General features: G+C 42.1%; 1 protein-coding gene across 1 annotated transcript in view; it reads left to right on the top strand.

The window, feature by feature from the left end:
* Window positions 1-15,438, top strand: part of Tmprss7 (transmembrane serine protease 7) — a 34,762-nt gene that overhangs the window by 18,163 nt on the left and 1,161 nt on the right. Inside the window, exons 10-17 of the mRNA XM_032900251.1 lie at window positions 1,330-1,436; window positions 5,512-5,648; window positions 7,085-7,192; window positions 10,197-10,307; window positions 11,114-11,230; window positions 12,060-12,231; window positions 13,494-13,762; window positions 14,741-14,877. Of these exons, the coding sequence (XP_032756142.1) occupies window positions 1,330-1,436; window positions 5,512-5,648; window positions 7,085-7,192; window positions 10,197-10,307; window positions 11,114-11,230; window positions 12,060-12,231; window positions 13,494-13,762; window positions 14,741-14,877 (1,158 nt within the window). The remainder of the gene's footprint in view (window positions 1-1,329; window positions 1,437-5,511; window positions 5,649-7,084; window positions 7,193-10,196; window positions 10,308-11,113; window positions 11,231-12,059; window positions 12,232-13,493; window positions 13,763-14,740; window positions 14,878-15,438) is intronic.

The following is a 15,438-nucleotide window of genomic DNA, read 5'->3' as shown; positions in this document are numbered from 1 at the left end:
CTCTATTTTTCACAATAGCATGCCAACTGATGCTGTCATTATGTTGATCTTGTTCAGGCCAATGATCTGTTGATAATCTGTGGGTGCATAGAATAATTTTAGGGGACACTATCAGCAGCAAGCATACTGGGCCTCTGACTCTGATAATCATCTCACCGCACTTCAGCAGTTTTCCCCCGGAGCCTTAAGTGTAGGGGTCATGTTGCAAATGTATGTTAGGGTTAGGCACCCACCAGTCTGCATTTTGACCCCTTGTGTCTGTGTAATAGTCCCGATCTTTACAAAAAGAAGCTTCTTTGATGAGGAGAGCCACACTGATCTGAAAGGATAAGTATTTGGAGCACAGAATTACAGTGAATTAAGAAAATGATGGTGGTAGATTCCCCTCTAGGGCCTATGGCCTCATCAATCATGAATAGTTTTCTAGGTTTACAGTTCCTGGAACGATTTCCCTCCCAGCCATCAGACCTGCATCAAATTAGAAATCTGTTGGTTACCTAGGAGATAACGGTGCCATGGGGATGGCTTGCCTAGCTAGTCACTCTTTGGCTTATAGGCATTGCACCTGGGAAAGACTATGAATTGCTTCTCTCCCTGGGCACCATGAATAGTGCTTTCCAATTCTATGAGTGACAGTCCCCAGGGAGGAACCTTCCGAATCAACTCCAGCTCAATTCCTTCAGGTCCTGGATCTGAAGTGTGTGTCTTCAGCAATAACGGGGTCTTGCCTTCAAGTTCTAGAAAGGAACAGAGGACAATGGAAATGATTCATATTGTTTTGGGGAGATGGCTATTCCTCTGACCAACAGCTACAAAAGAAGTTTTCCATGCCTGTCACTGTGGTTTTTGTTAGATAGTACATAGCCCTTGGAGGAGCATTGTCACCCCATGTGTGATGTAACTCCATTAGCATACATTTCTACACATACACACACACACACAAACACACACACACATATACATGTGTATGCCCATGTCTGTATTTTTTAGTTATATTATAAAATAAAGCTTCCTATGTTGTTTCTGGATGTCTGTATCTCCCCCTTTCTCTCTCCCTTTGCATTACCCATTTCCCAACCCCCATTTTTCCCATCATCCCCATCATAGCACCTATTTCCTACTGTGCTCCTATCTGGAGTTCCTTCTACCCCTCCCACTATGGTCTATCCCACCAAGGGCTAGATAACACCAATAGTTAAAGGATATTCTAATCCATAAAACAACAAGACAAAAGAATTGAGTCCTGAGCGGGCCAGGGCATTTTAAGTTGAACTACATTCTTCTACTGAGGCATTTTTTTTTTTCTGATTTGATGTTTGCTTTTCACAGACTTCCCTATCAACTCTCGGCATAGCCCTGAAATTCCACAACTATTCCATAACTAAGAAGAGTATGAAAGGCTGTGAGCATGGCTGGTGGGAAATTAATGAACACATGTAAGTAGTTTTTGTATGTGAAGAATCATACAGAAGATGTCCTGTTCTCCAGGAGTCTGCAGTTTCCCAAGAGAGGGAAGCTATGGATAGAGGAGTTCGGAAACACAAACATGGCCAGTGGGCACCTGCGGATTTCAGATTCTCAGCCTCTCTGTGCTGCTGGATTACTCAACAGTGTCTTCTACATCTTACAAAGGGATTTGCTATATGAAGTGTTCAATTCTGAAGCCAGGGGAAAAATAAGAAGGGGCCACTCTGGAGGTTCAAAGCCAAGAGACTACTAGCTAGTTTTGTATTATAGAAGAGGCCTAGCTGATCTGGCTATATCCTAAGACTGGAAAATGGTTGATCGCAAAAAAAAAAAAAAAAAAAAAAAAATCAGACATGCAGGTGTGTGAGATTCCTGAATCCACCATGTAGGTCATATTATCACATTTCTTAATGTCTTCAATAGATATTATTGGTGTTGATTTGTTCCTAAAACTATAATCAGTATTGAAAAATATAGCTGTGATCTTCTTGGCAGGAGAACAGCTCCTTGAGTCACTTCCAATGAAGTATCCTGTGGGTTAAAGGATTTACCAGCTAATTCTTTTCTCTTTGTTAGTTTCCGAATTATGTGCATGCACACATGTATGTGTGTGCATGTATGTGTGTGAGCTTGCACCTGCGAGCTGTGCAGTCATGTGAGTGCACATGTGTGAGTAAGCATATGCACACCCATGCTGACATGACATCATGGAGGTTGATATCACCATTTTGGTTTTGGTTGTTGTTGTTGTTTGTTCATTTGTTTATAGCTTGGCTGTCTGGCCACCAAGCCTCTCCTGCCCCCATGTCCCTAGTGCTGAGGTTACAGATGTATATTACATCTGGTCTTTTATGTAGGGGATCGGGATCCACAGTCTAGTGTGGATGTGTGGACAGCAAGCACTTACCTACTGAGGCATCTGCTTGACTCTCTAAGAGGTTATTCTGAACAAGGCATCATTTCACTGTCTACAAAATAGTCGTAGTCCTGTATTCCCAGGAAGAGACTTATTTGAAATGTGGTCTATACTCATTTCAGAAATACAACTTGAACCAAGTTTCTATTGCTATTTTTTTGTTTGTATTTATTTTGTTCTGTTTTGGTTTTTGAGACAGTGTTTCCCTTTGTAGTCCTGACTATCCCAGAATTCACTATGTAGGTTAGACTGTCCTTGAACTCAAAAAGTCTGACTGCCTCTTAAGAGCTGGGACTAAAGGTAGGTACTCCCATGACCCAGCTTCAAGGATCTGCTGCATAGGTTCAAATTCAAACCGTTGCCTGCCATCTAGTAGCTTAATAACTAGGAAAATTTATCTTTTTGATTAGAGTTATTTTTTAAAAAAAAACTCATTTTTGTTAGTGTTCAATGAAACGATGCAAACTGTGTGAAAAGTACATGACCCTTGCCTTTAATTCTGACATGCCGGAGGGAAAGGCAGGTGGAACTCTAAGTTCCAGGATTTCCTGCTTTACCTAGCAAATTCCAGGCCAAGGAAGGCTACATAGTGAGACTTCCTCATCTAACAAAATAAAAGAAAAATAAAAAACACAGCAATGTATCCCTGGAGCTTCAAGAACACTTCCTTTGATATACAAGCAAAGACCCTGACCATACACCCTTACGCATTGTCTGTGGATTTGAGAGCCTAAGAATGAACACTGAGAGAAAACCACCCCTCCCCCATAGCTAACGGGTATGACACATGTTATTTGGCTTCAAGTAGAAGAGTCTCCTCCCAACCAAAACCAAGAAAGTGTCCTGCCCCAAATACTTATCTCTGAAGCAGAGGTTCCTCCTGCAGTCTCCCATCCCACCTGATTCATCTGATTCTGTTTGTCCCTCAGAACGTAAATCCCCAGCTCCCTCCTTATTAGTCATCTCCATCTAGAGAAGGAAGGCTCTGCTTTTTAGCATCAAACTGAGCTGAGACACAGGTCAAGAGAATGTGGGCTGAAATGGGAAGGCAGGAAAAAACCAAAAACAAACAAACACACCTCAAACCAAAAACCAACCATCCAACCAAACAAAATCTCTACTGGTGATGGGAAGAAATACAAGATTCTCCCTGACACAACAGACAACATAGACTGGGATATTTTTATTCAGGGCAGTTAGATGCAGTATTGCAATCTTAGAGGAGTGAGTAATGAATTATCTTAGCATGACTCCAGCAATTCAGGCCTTTTGTGTCTTAGAAAGTTCTAGAGTCTAGCACACAAGGCCAACTTGTGTGACTGTTTCAATAAAAGTATCTTTACCATTTGAACTTTAATGAATCCCTTTGCTTCTTTCTGATTCCCATTCCTTGTCTTGTGTCCATGTACAGAACATAAACGGACTCTCACTGGATTCCTTCTATCTCTCCCAGTTTGCACTGTCACTCCATAAACCACCATCATACTCCACAGTCCACCAATCATCTCCAAACTCGAGCCCAAGCACGGGTATGAAGGTTCCTTTCTTCTCGATCCCCTCCTTAGCGTGCACGCTAGTTAATTTTCTTGTTACTAAGGCAAAATACGAGACAGAAAGAAGGAAGGATTTAGTTTGCCTTGAGGTTTCAGGGGATTTCAGTTTGTTGTGACAGAGGAGTCACCCTGGTAGAAGCGGCTCAGACTGGTCTTCAGAAGGATGGGGAAGTTGGTTATACTGCAGTTCTGACCAGGAAGCAAACGGTGAAGGGTGGGCAGGACACACTACAAAGACAATGTACCCCGTAGAGGTGCTCCTAACTCTCTTCTTGTAGCTGAAACTTGACTTTTAAGAATTTATATTCCAAAACAGTGTCACCAGCCGAGGGCTGACTGTTTCAGATACATGAACCGGTAAGAGATCCCGCTTCACATACAAACCAAAACAATACACGGAGAGGAGCTCATCTTTGCAAAACAATGCTGATGGAGGGCACATGATAGAAAGAAATAACCACTTTGAGACACAGATGACACAGATAACACAGTGGATGTGTTTTCAGAATACACAATTATGCTCAACATGACCAGTTAAATGTATGGGTCTAAAAGTTTGACTTGGCCTCGGACCCTAAGACAAAGCCATCTCTTCTGTGTGTTCTAGTAACTGGCCATCCATACTCTCACATTCTGAATTTCATTCCTCTGCCAAAGACTTCTGAGTAACCCAGGAATGCCTTTTTTTTTTTTTTTTCCTCAAGTGAACATCATAGTGCTTCTGAATGCCAGCCTTGAGCCCATGGAACACAAGCAGTTCCCAAATGCCTTGGGAGCCAAGAGTGCTTGGCATTCACAGGTACCAAGTCAGGATGTGGTCACCTCCTCATTTCTTATATCAGCTGTTTCCCACACAGACTTGACAGCTTTCTCACTGGAAAAGCCTCGCCTACATAGGGCAGTAAACTAACTTATCTTGCTATAAAATAATATTCTATGCTCCATTAACTACAATGTTCACATAGTGAGAATTATTAACCATAGTGACATTTACTCAAAATGACACTGGGAACCCTGCTGGCACGATACAGTGGGAAGTAACCAAAAGGTCAAGGTAGGGGATACTGTGGATACGGACACGTGTTACTTCTTTGAAAAGTTGCCAAGGACAAGCCCTGCAGTGCGTATCAGATTTCAATTTAGATTGAATTAATGTTGTTGTCTTTTGTCCCAACTGTCGGTGGAATCATTTGCATATCGCCAGCCTGAGCTCACAGACTCGACTCTACTGTACAGAGTGATTCATGGATAAAAGCAGGCCATTCTTGTTACACATCTTTTTGACAGTAAAAATATGCAAACTAGGAGAATCCAATCCACTGTTCTACTAACTTGTCCTGTTAGTGAAGAAAGCAATGGGTCAACAGGACTTTGCTTGTCTTGTTTAGCAAAGGAGAAAACTCAGACAGAATTACCACAAAAGTCCGACAACACACAGTAGCTGTTATTGGCTCCACTAGAAGTATCTTTTCTTACAGAACCTGAAGGACCAAAGCATCAGTTATGTCCACTGGAGATGAAACAGTCTATGGGACCTCAAAAGTCACACGTCCTTCTTGATTCTTGTCTCCTCAGGTACTGTGGCTCCTACATGGATCATGAGACGATTTTCCGGGTGCCCAGCCCCCTGGTCCACATCCAGCTCCAGTGCAGCTCCAGGCTTTCAGACAAGCCACTTTTGGTAGAATATGGCAGTTACAACATCAGTCAACGTAAGTGTGGGCATCAGTTCCTTAGAAAACCTAATGAGCCCTTAATGATAAAGCAAGGCGAATTCTTCTTTACTTCAGTCTTGAGGATTTAAGGAATTAATTCTGCTTCAATTTTTTCTCTGCTTCATTTTTGTTATTTTCTATTGTCTATTTTTTAAAATAGGTAAACAATCTACACTACAAAATAATAAGATATATCAAATTATATAGTAGCAATATTTTTAAATTATAGAAAAATAACTCTTTGGTATTATTGACTTATAATTGAAATACAGTTTTTCATTTGATTTCTAACAGATAGGAAAAGCTCATATTTTGGTCTTCCTTTCCTTTGTATATCCTTCCTCACTCCTCCTCCTCTTCTGTCTCTCTCTTTTCTTCTAATTTTTTCCCCTCTGAGACCAATTCTAACTGTATAGCCTTGGCTACACTTTGTAGATGAGGCTGGTATTGAACTTGTGGCAATCTTCTTGCCTCAGCCTCCACAGGATCTCAACAACAGGTGCATGGCACCACACTCATCCTGATTTTTAGACTAGTCATAATTCATTGTGATCATGGTGCTTGTACAGTGGGTCTATGAGTGGCATTTTGTATTCTCTTTGGACTCCAATGACTGGGGAGAGCTAGTGGTTGAAAGGAGTCAACTTTCAGAAAGTTGAAATTTATACAGGAAACCACAGAACATGGCCAGGAAGTGGATCTAGGAAGGACAATGTCTGGGGGAAGTCGTGGAAGCTGCACAGTGTAGATATTGACTCGGAGATATTTTGACCGGAGACAACCCAAAGTGATACAGTGAAGTATGGCTTGATAAAACCTTCTCTCAACTTTGCCCTCCTCTGCTACCTCCTGGTACACATGCTTCTGGATAGACAGTGCTACTTTCTGATATTCAGAGTGCTTGAATTTCCAGTGGGGACACAGGAGAAGCAAAGCATCCTGACTGCTAAATGTTTCCCACACCATGATGATGTTCTCACGGGCCATCTATTCTGTTCACTGCCACTGATAGAGTATAGCTGGCTTGACTATGTGTTCTCCTCTGTTTTATTCTCACAGGAGGGAAAGAATTTACTATCTCTGTAATATTCACCCGTAAGCTCAGGTTCAATGGTTTGATCTTTGATCAGTATCCTGGTTAAGTTAGAAGGGATGATGAACAGTGAAGAAGGCAAGAGCCCTGGGCTTTGAGACTGGAAATTAGTCTGACTATGTTTAGCACATGTAGCACTAATTTGCTTTTATTCTTTGCTTATTGAAATTATGCACTAAAAATTACTCACAGTCTCAACTGCCTGGAGAGATTGTATCCTTGCTCCCATTTTTTTCCTACCAAATCTCTAACCAATCAATACTTTTTAATTCTTTGCTAAAGCAGAGTGTGACTTTTAGGAATCCAGTCAAGATTTTCTGTGTTTTGATTTTGCCGGTAGCTTGTCCTGCTGGATCTTTTAGATGCTCCTCCGGTTTATGTGTCCCTCAGGCCCAGCGCTGTGATGGAGTGAATGACTGTTTTGATGAAAGTGATGAACTTTTCTGTGGTAAGTGCAATACCATTTTGTTATGAATGATTGCTGCTGCTGGTTGACACCAGACTTTGTAGTCACTGCATGTCTGTTCCTAGCTGTCCCCAAACTCAATGGCTTAATGAACCCAATCATTTATTCTTGATCATGCATTCATGGTTGCATAGGCTCCCCTTAGCTGAGAGGCTCAGGCTCAAGCAATGGGCCATTCTATGCTAAGCTCCTTCCCGGTTGGGATCATGGCTATTCTTTATGGAACATTCTTTCAAAGAGCCACGGAGCTAGTAGTAACAAAAGCAAGGACAAGCGAACATAGATACATGGCTCCCCATAAGGGCTTGCAAGGCTTATACCACATTCTATTGCTCCAAAGAAGTCACATGGCTAGGCCCATAGTCAAATGGGAGGGGAATTTACTTTGGATACCTTGGGGTCAGGGCATGACTAGTATACATATTCTTACCACAGAGAATAATGTCTTATGGCTAATGACCTAACCTACCACAACCCTGTGTAAACACACAGAACCTTTACCTTGAGGAGCTCAGAATCTGCAGGAAGTTGAGTTCAGTATGGTTGCTTAAGCAGCACAGGTGTGGTGAACAGACTGGTCGGCTGTTTAGTCTATTTATTTATTTTTTTATAGTTACTTCTTTTTTATTGAAAAAGGTTTTTGTATGCATTCTATTCTGATGCAGATTTCCTCTCCCCACACTCCTCTGAGAGCTTTATCATCTCTCTCTCTCTGCCCATCTAACTCCACCATCTTTCTTTTTCTCTCTTTAGAAAACAAGTAGTCAACCAAACAAAACATAATAAACAAAGGAAAAGAAAGAGAGAGAGAGAGAGAGAGACAGAGACAGAGACAGAGACAGAGACAGAGAGAGAGACAGAGAGAGAAAACCCCAAACCTGTAAAAGCAAAAAAAAATGGAAACCTTAATATACAGTAAAAAGACCAGTAAGAGAAAAAAAGAAAAAAAAGGAGAAAGGAAAGAAAAATGCCAATCAAAGCAATGGGAGACAAAACATTTATAAAAATACCATTAAGCTTATCTCGTGTTGTCCGTTTACTGCTTGACATGGGACCTGCCCTTAAGTGTGTTAGTGAGACTCCACTGGAAAACTGTTTCCTTCACAAGCAGATGTCAGTTAGAGATAGGTTCCTGTTATCTCATGTCCACTTCCCTTTCTGAGTGCTGGGATCTGGTCTGGCTGGAACCTATGAAGGGCTTGTGCATGATGCCACAGTCTCTGTGAGTTCATGTGGGCATCAGTCCTGTTGTGTCTGGGAGATACCATTTTCTTAGAGTCCTCTGGCTCCTAGAGGCTCTCTGCCTCCTCTGCTTCATACACATTGACTGCTGGTGATAACTAAGGGATGGAAACAATATATTCCTAGTCTAGATGGGTAATTTATAATCTCGATTTTTCATTGTTATTTGCGACCTATTACTGTATCTATTTCTAGTTTATAGGACAATAGGAAGATAGCTTTAAAACAATATAAAGTTATTGGCAACAGTTTTTAAATACTCTTATAACAGAAATGGTAATGTAATATTTCCATGTCTTTAGAGAAATGTTTCATTTAATATAATTCAGCTATATAAAATTATATTCATAAAATGACCTGTGCATCTTCAACTGGGTGTGTGTGTGTGTGTGTGTGTATGTGTGTGTGTATGTGTGTGTGTGTGTGTGTGTGTGTGTGTGTGTGTCTGTGTGTGTGTGTTACTGGGATCAAGCCTAGTGTCTTGCGTGTGCTAGGCAAATACTCTAACCCCGAACTACATCCCTAATCCCTTTATACACTTTTAAATAGACAAAACAAAATCAAACCTTCTTGATATATGGCACATTAGCAATCAATTCTATAAAATCTTTGATTTCTTAAGAAAATAGATGCTAGCAATTTTAGTGAAGTATTCTTTTCTCCATTACTGTTCTTTGCTCTGATGCTCCAGATGAAAGCTATTGGCATTCTTTTATAACGAGGATTAGGGTTTGGTATCATTGTGTTTCATTGCACTGTTTCTGGAGCTATTCTGTAGATGTCAGCTGGGTACCTTGGGCAACAACCTACTGCTTCAAGGCAGTAGTGTACTCCACTCACTCCTTTGGGGGGTTGGGGGGGACGGAGTAAGACAAGAAATACACTGGCAAACCAGGCAATGACAGTAAAACTGATAAATTTCACAGTCTAGAAATCACGGAGAAACCTTCCTTTTAGAAGAAGATGCTTTGCTGATACACTGTGCCTGCTATAGAGGCAATTCAAGAAGTATGTTAAAGAAACAGTGGTGTTTAGGGTTTATTCCATCAGAATAGAACAAGTTTAAAGTGGTTTCACATGTGGACCACGAGTCTGATATCCTTTAAATTCTCACCTTCATTAATTAATTCACCAAGGTTTTTGTGAGCTCCTAATATTTTTGGTCAAGGACTTGAGGTAGAGAGATGAATGGGACAAAGTCCCCCATTTCAGTCCACTATACCTTTTTCGGGAGGTTAGGCAAGTTGAACTCAGATAACAGATGATGAGAATTATTTCTCTTTAAAAACAAAAAGATTACTGATGCCAGGCATGGTGGAGCAGATCTTTAATCCCAGCACTCAGAAGGTAGAATCAGGTGGATCTCTTTGAGTTCAGGGTCATCCTGGTCTGTACAGTGAGTTCCAGGTCAGCTAGGATTACACAGTGAGACCTTGTCTCAAAGAGTAAAACAAAATATGATTATTTATGAAGCAATGAGTTGTACATAAACCACCAGATTTAAACACACTTACACCATAGCAAAAACAAGATATGACAAACCATTTTGCAAGAAATTACATCAAAGTAAGGAATTATACTAACCATTCCCTTTCTTCCTGGGATTTGTTATTTCAAGGTAAACACACTCTATCACTCTGTTGTATTTTCCACGTGAAGCTTCACACCTTTACAAGGGCACTATTGGCCACCAGAGAACCAAGCTGATGTCCTGTGTTCATGACCCTTCTGTCTTTCATCACAGTGACTGCAAAACCTGCCTGCAACACCAGCATCTTCCGGCAGCACGGCCCCCTGGTCTGTGATGGCTTCCAGGACTGTGAGGACGGCCAGGATGAGCAGAACTGCACTAGGAGTGAGGGGGTGTACACAGGGCTCTGTTCTTTCAGGAGAACCCCAATGATGCAAACAGCTCTGCTGCATTCAGAGAGATAGCTTGCCCCAGTTACCCCTGATCACTCCCAGTTTTAGCCCTGATATCTCTTGATCTGAGAATCCTATCCGTTCTAGAAAACAATGAGTTACTTGTGTACAATGAGATACAGTGTGTGGGGTGGAATTGGATGTGCTTCTGTGCAAATGCTGGCACATTTTGTGGCTTTACTAGCTTTTCATGCTAGCTGTAGGCTGGAAAATAAAGATTTGTCATAGAGGAGCCTAGTAGGCACTGTGAGGATACCTGCTGATACCATAACAGAAAGTGAACTATGTAGGTGGTGAACACATGCATAGTAATTCAGAGCATCTGTTCATTATTTTCCTCCTAACCGCCTAAAAGGATGGCAGGTACTAATGGGCTTTGATAACTTGTTTTCTTCTTAGAGAGGAAGACAAGGCATTAGCTAAGAGGCCATGACCAACACTATTGATATGGCCAGTTCTTTCATGTTGTGTCCACCATGAATATGAAGAAGCAGTTGGAGGGATTCTAAGCTGTATGCTACTTGCCTGCCCTCCAGTGCATTTGCTTAAGTAAAGGAAAATGTCACGGTGTGGTGTACCTCCTCTTCCCTCTGTCACCTTTTCCCAAAGTAGAAAAGAGTGGCCCTCTGACTAGGACACCTTTTGCACAGTTCCAAGGCACTCCCTCACATCTGTTTTTGTCTAGAAAAAACAATGGCAACAAAACAAAGCTGTTCCTTCCTTTTGTTCATTTTTTAGGCATCCCATGCACCAACAGGACCTTTAAATGTGGCAATGACATTTGCTTCAGAAAGCAAAATGCCCAATGTGATGGTATAGTGGACTGTCCAGACGGAAGTGACGAGGAGGGCTGCGGTGAGTAGAAATGGCTTCTCCTGATTCCTGCATCCCTCTTCCTTCATCCATTGTCCATTTTCATCACCTCTGAGTATCATTCCTCAGTATCTAGGAAAGAATAATATTTATTAGTTTACTGGCTCTGATGTTGCTCCAAAGAAATACAAGCCCCAAAGGGTTGTTCCGTCTTCCTTCTTGATAATAGGAGGTAACAGGATGTTTTCTAGCAATCCCAATCAAGGAAGAAATCTCCTGTGTGTAGAGCAGTGGAGCCCGGTGAATGACTTTTAGTTACAACTCTTGACAAGAGCAATATTGAGATTCTTTATGCCATGTGTTCTTCTTAGGTGTTCTCTCATTAATAATGTCAATCAGCCTTATTGATGTCATTTACACTGAAAAGAAAGAGCTCTGATGATTAGTACATATGCACATGTCTTGGACTTAGAAGGTCTCTCCCAAATGCCTTCCATCAAACCAGCACACTTCAAAAACACTCTCAGCTCTTTTATAGTTGAAACCTACTGCTTCCTTTCCACATAGCAACCTAACTCCATGGGCTGCTGATTATGTGAGTCCGATTGTTCCCACAGGGCCTTCCTCCACAGCATGCATCAGTGTGTAGACTCCAAGTCAGGGCATGCTCTCAGCAACAAAGGCGTGGTGCTGGGTTGGCGCTGGTTCCAGACCTATAGATTTCCTCTCTGCCAGATAACCAGGAGATTTCCAACTGTTGGCTCGATGAGTCAGTTCCCAACCCAGCCATAAATGTGATTAAATTTCCAGTTCTCTCTCTGTGTGTTTGTGTTTCTGTCTATTAAGTCATATGACACTTCCTCTCCTAAAGGCTGTAGCAGAAGTTCTCCCTTCCTTCACCGCATTGTTGGGGGTTCCGATTCCCAGGAGGGGACCTGGCCATGGCAGGTCAGCCTCCACTTTGTTGGATCAGCCTACTGTGGTGCCTCAGTCATCTCCAGAGAGTGGCTTCTCTCTGCAGCCCATTGTTTCCACGGAAACAGGTAGAACATCCCAATCCTTACCTTTCAGACCATACATCTGACTTCCAATGATGAAAAGAAATGATCAACTTAGTTGGGCTCATCTTGGGTAGGGGTAACCAGTTGTATGCCATTTTCGTTTTGTATTGATATGAAGAAAAAGAGCACAAAGGAAGTACGGAGGCTAGGCAGGTTTTTTTAGGCTAAAGAAATGGAGTCTGACTTTCAAATCATAGGGGCAAACATAAGTCAGTGTATGGAATGAGGAGAAGAACAGAACTGAATGATGGTTGGAAAGCAGAGAATCCTAGAAAGCTGGGGTTATTACGGAATAGATTCTCTTTTAACTCAGGGTAAAGGTAAAACTTAAAAGAAAAAAATAACCCCACTTTAAATCTGTCTGAGATCTATTGGGTCTTAGCTGAAACAAAAAACCAATTATTCTAAAATTTTAAATAGAGTATTGCAGTGAAGTTACATAATTTGAGATGTTTGTTCTGGAACTTACAGGATTAGTGTTAATTACTAAAATGGATCACCGATAAGTAAAATAATTGCTCCAAGCATTGTGTTAGCCTTAGATTCTTTGAGCCTCTGGCACATTCACGTAATGTCCACTCAGCAGATTAATGAATGTGTTATGGCGACCACGGTTTAGTTTTCTTCCAAAGCTTCCACGCTCTCTGTACCTCTTTTCTCCCTGGTTGCTATATTGATTCTGTGGGAGATTGAAACCTTTTAATGGAGCTCCAAGATCCTCTCTGGTGAATTGGGCAAGGCATGATCAACCACTACACTGATCTGTAAAAATTCATGTAGTTTGCAAGAAAGTATTTCATTAATGGCAGCTTAAAGCACTGCAATGTCTAATCTGTTGATGGCCATATTATTTGCATTTAATCTAATGTCCCAAACAATACCTTGGTGTACATTATGATGTACATAAAAAGAGGAGAACAAATTGATTGCAGCCAACTGTGTTTATGACCTGTGTGTAGTTCATGAGATGTCAGAAGACAAGAAACATTTGAGGTAGTTCCTCAAAATACCGTTGAGAGAATTTTCTGTATACCGCTATAACTCACTACTACTACAGCGGCTTACTTCATTGCTGTGTTCAGCAAGAAGACAAGGGAAGTTTGTGATCCTTGTCATGTTCCTGGACAAGGCATGGGCTAAGACAGGGCCTGGTAGTCAGGTCTTCCTTTTCTCATCTTCATGGCTTTGTAGAGTACTTGCTTCCAAACAATTTATAACTCCATGCTTCACTCCTTTTCCACCAGGCTGTCTGACCCCACGCCATGGACTGCTCACCTTGGGATGTATGTGCAGGGGAACGCCAAGTTTGTCTCTCCAGTAAGAAGGATTGTGGTCCACGAATACTACAACAGCCAGACTTTTGACTATGACATTGCTTTGCTGCAGCTCAGCACAGCCTGGCCTGAAACCCTGAAACAGCTCATTCAACCTATATGTATTCCTCCAGTTGGCCAGAGAGTGCGCAGTGGGGAGAAGTGCTGGGTGACGGGCTGGGGGCGAAGGCATGAAGCAGGTGTGTATGGTGAACATGGTGTGTGTGTGTGGTCATTCCTCTGCCCTACAAAGGAAAGACATTTGAGCTGAGCTAGTTCTTTGGTGTTCCCAGAGAAGATTTACATATAACATCTCAGTGAAGGGGAAGCCCCAGTGAGACAGAGAGAGAGAGGAATTTTAAAAACAAGACAAGACTGATCAATGCAGGCCTTTTCAGACTCTGGAGGGGTGCTGGGCATTCCATTATAAGACAGTAATTCATTTTAGAATCCCTTGTCCTCTAAAGAGGCGATTCACTTTTGTGAAGGAGAAATCACACATATGCACAGCCTACTGTGCTGACTCAGACAACTGTCTGGAAGGCTATGTAAGTGTGTCTCACACCAAGACTATTGGCCAAGGGATGGCATGACAGAGAAATCCAGCCAGGACCCATGTCCTCAGACTGCAAATTCTGACCCAGGCATCACTGCACCCTAGAATCAGTCCACGAAGAGGGAAAGAAGTATTACTTTTTGCAATTATCTACATACCCAGAAAAGGAGCCTTTTTCAGTATTTAAAGATCAGGCTGTGTTCTTGGGAAGCTTCTCTATCAAGCTTGCCAAATGATTTGTAGCTGAATTTAAATATACAGTGAGGAGAAGAATCCCAGGTTGCTTGAATGGTACTCCAAGAGTTAGTGCCCAACTATCACTCCTGGGACACAGGGGAACAGGTGTGAAAGCACAGTGGCGGGGTAGCTCAGTGGATAAGGTAATAAGAGTCTGACCTTTGTGTCCTGCTGTTACTTGCTGTACGCGTGCCATTGGGCAAGGCTTTGATCTGTCTCGTAAGTCTTAATTTCTTTGGAAGCAAAATGGGGTTAATAGAATTTACCTCAGAGAATCGCTCTGAGGCTAAAAGGTGATTCAATCCAAGGTGATTGCTCAAATGAAACCTGGAAGAGATGTAGTCCTTGCCATCACCATGATATCCACCCCCAATATGTCTTACAGACAGTAAAGGCTCCCCCATTTTGCAGCAAGCGGAGGTAGAGCTCATAGATCAAACCGTCTGCGTTTCCACCTACGGGATCATCACCTCTCGGATGCTCTGTGCAGGGGTTATGTCTGGCAAGAGCGATGCCTGCAAAGTAAGTCTTCCTCTCTTTCCTCACCTAACATGCTGTGCTCTACGATGTGATGCTGTCCCATTTCATTTACACAATACTAGGGCTTATCTAGGGCAGGGCTTGCCCTTCCTTTATCTGAGTTGCCCAGATACTAATTATGATTCAGTTGCCTAAGACTAAGGAAATGTTGAGAATGAACAGGTTTAAAAAACCAACCTTCCACAGGAAGACACATACAGAGTGCTTCTGTGTTGCTCCTATTCCCTTAGCACCAAAACCACTGCGTTCGTTTACTTGTTACTCTGATGCATAGTTGGGGAAAGGGAAAACAAAGGGGGCAGACATGAAGCGCATTCACGTAGGCCTCACAGTTGCCCTGGGAGCAGTAGGCATAGGTTCTTAGTTCTTTGGGGGCATTACTCTGGTCCCTTCATCCCAATCTGTGCAGATTCCTCCACAATCTACAAAGAGCAAATAGGTGATTCAGAAAACAAGGAGCAGTGAGGATCCTCCCAACATTTGCCAATCTTTGCTGCAATGCTGGCACCTTGTCTTAGAATGATGACGTCAATCTTTTGAGAA

This window comes from Rattus rattus, chromosome 4 (genome assembly GCF_011064425.1).
Source record: "Rattus rattus isolate New Zealand chromosome 4, Rrattus_CSIRO_v1, whole genome shotgun sequence".
NCBI classification, from domain to species: Eukaryota; Metazoa; Chordata; class Mammalia; order Rodentia; family Muridae; genus Rattus; species Rattus rattus.
Note: the sequence above shows the minus strand (reverse complement) of the source record. Positions and strands in the feature narration are given on the sequence as shown.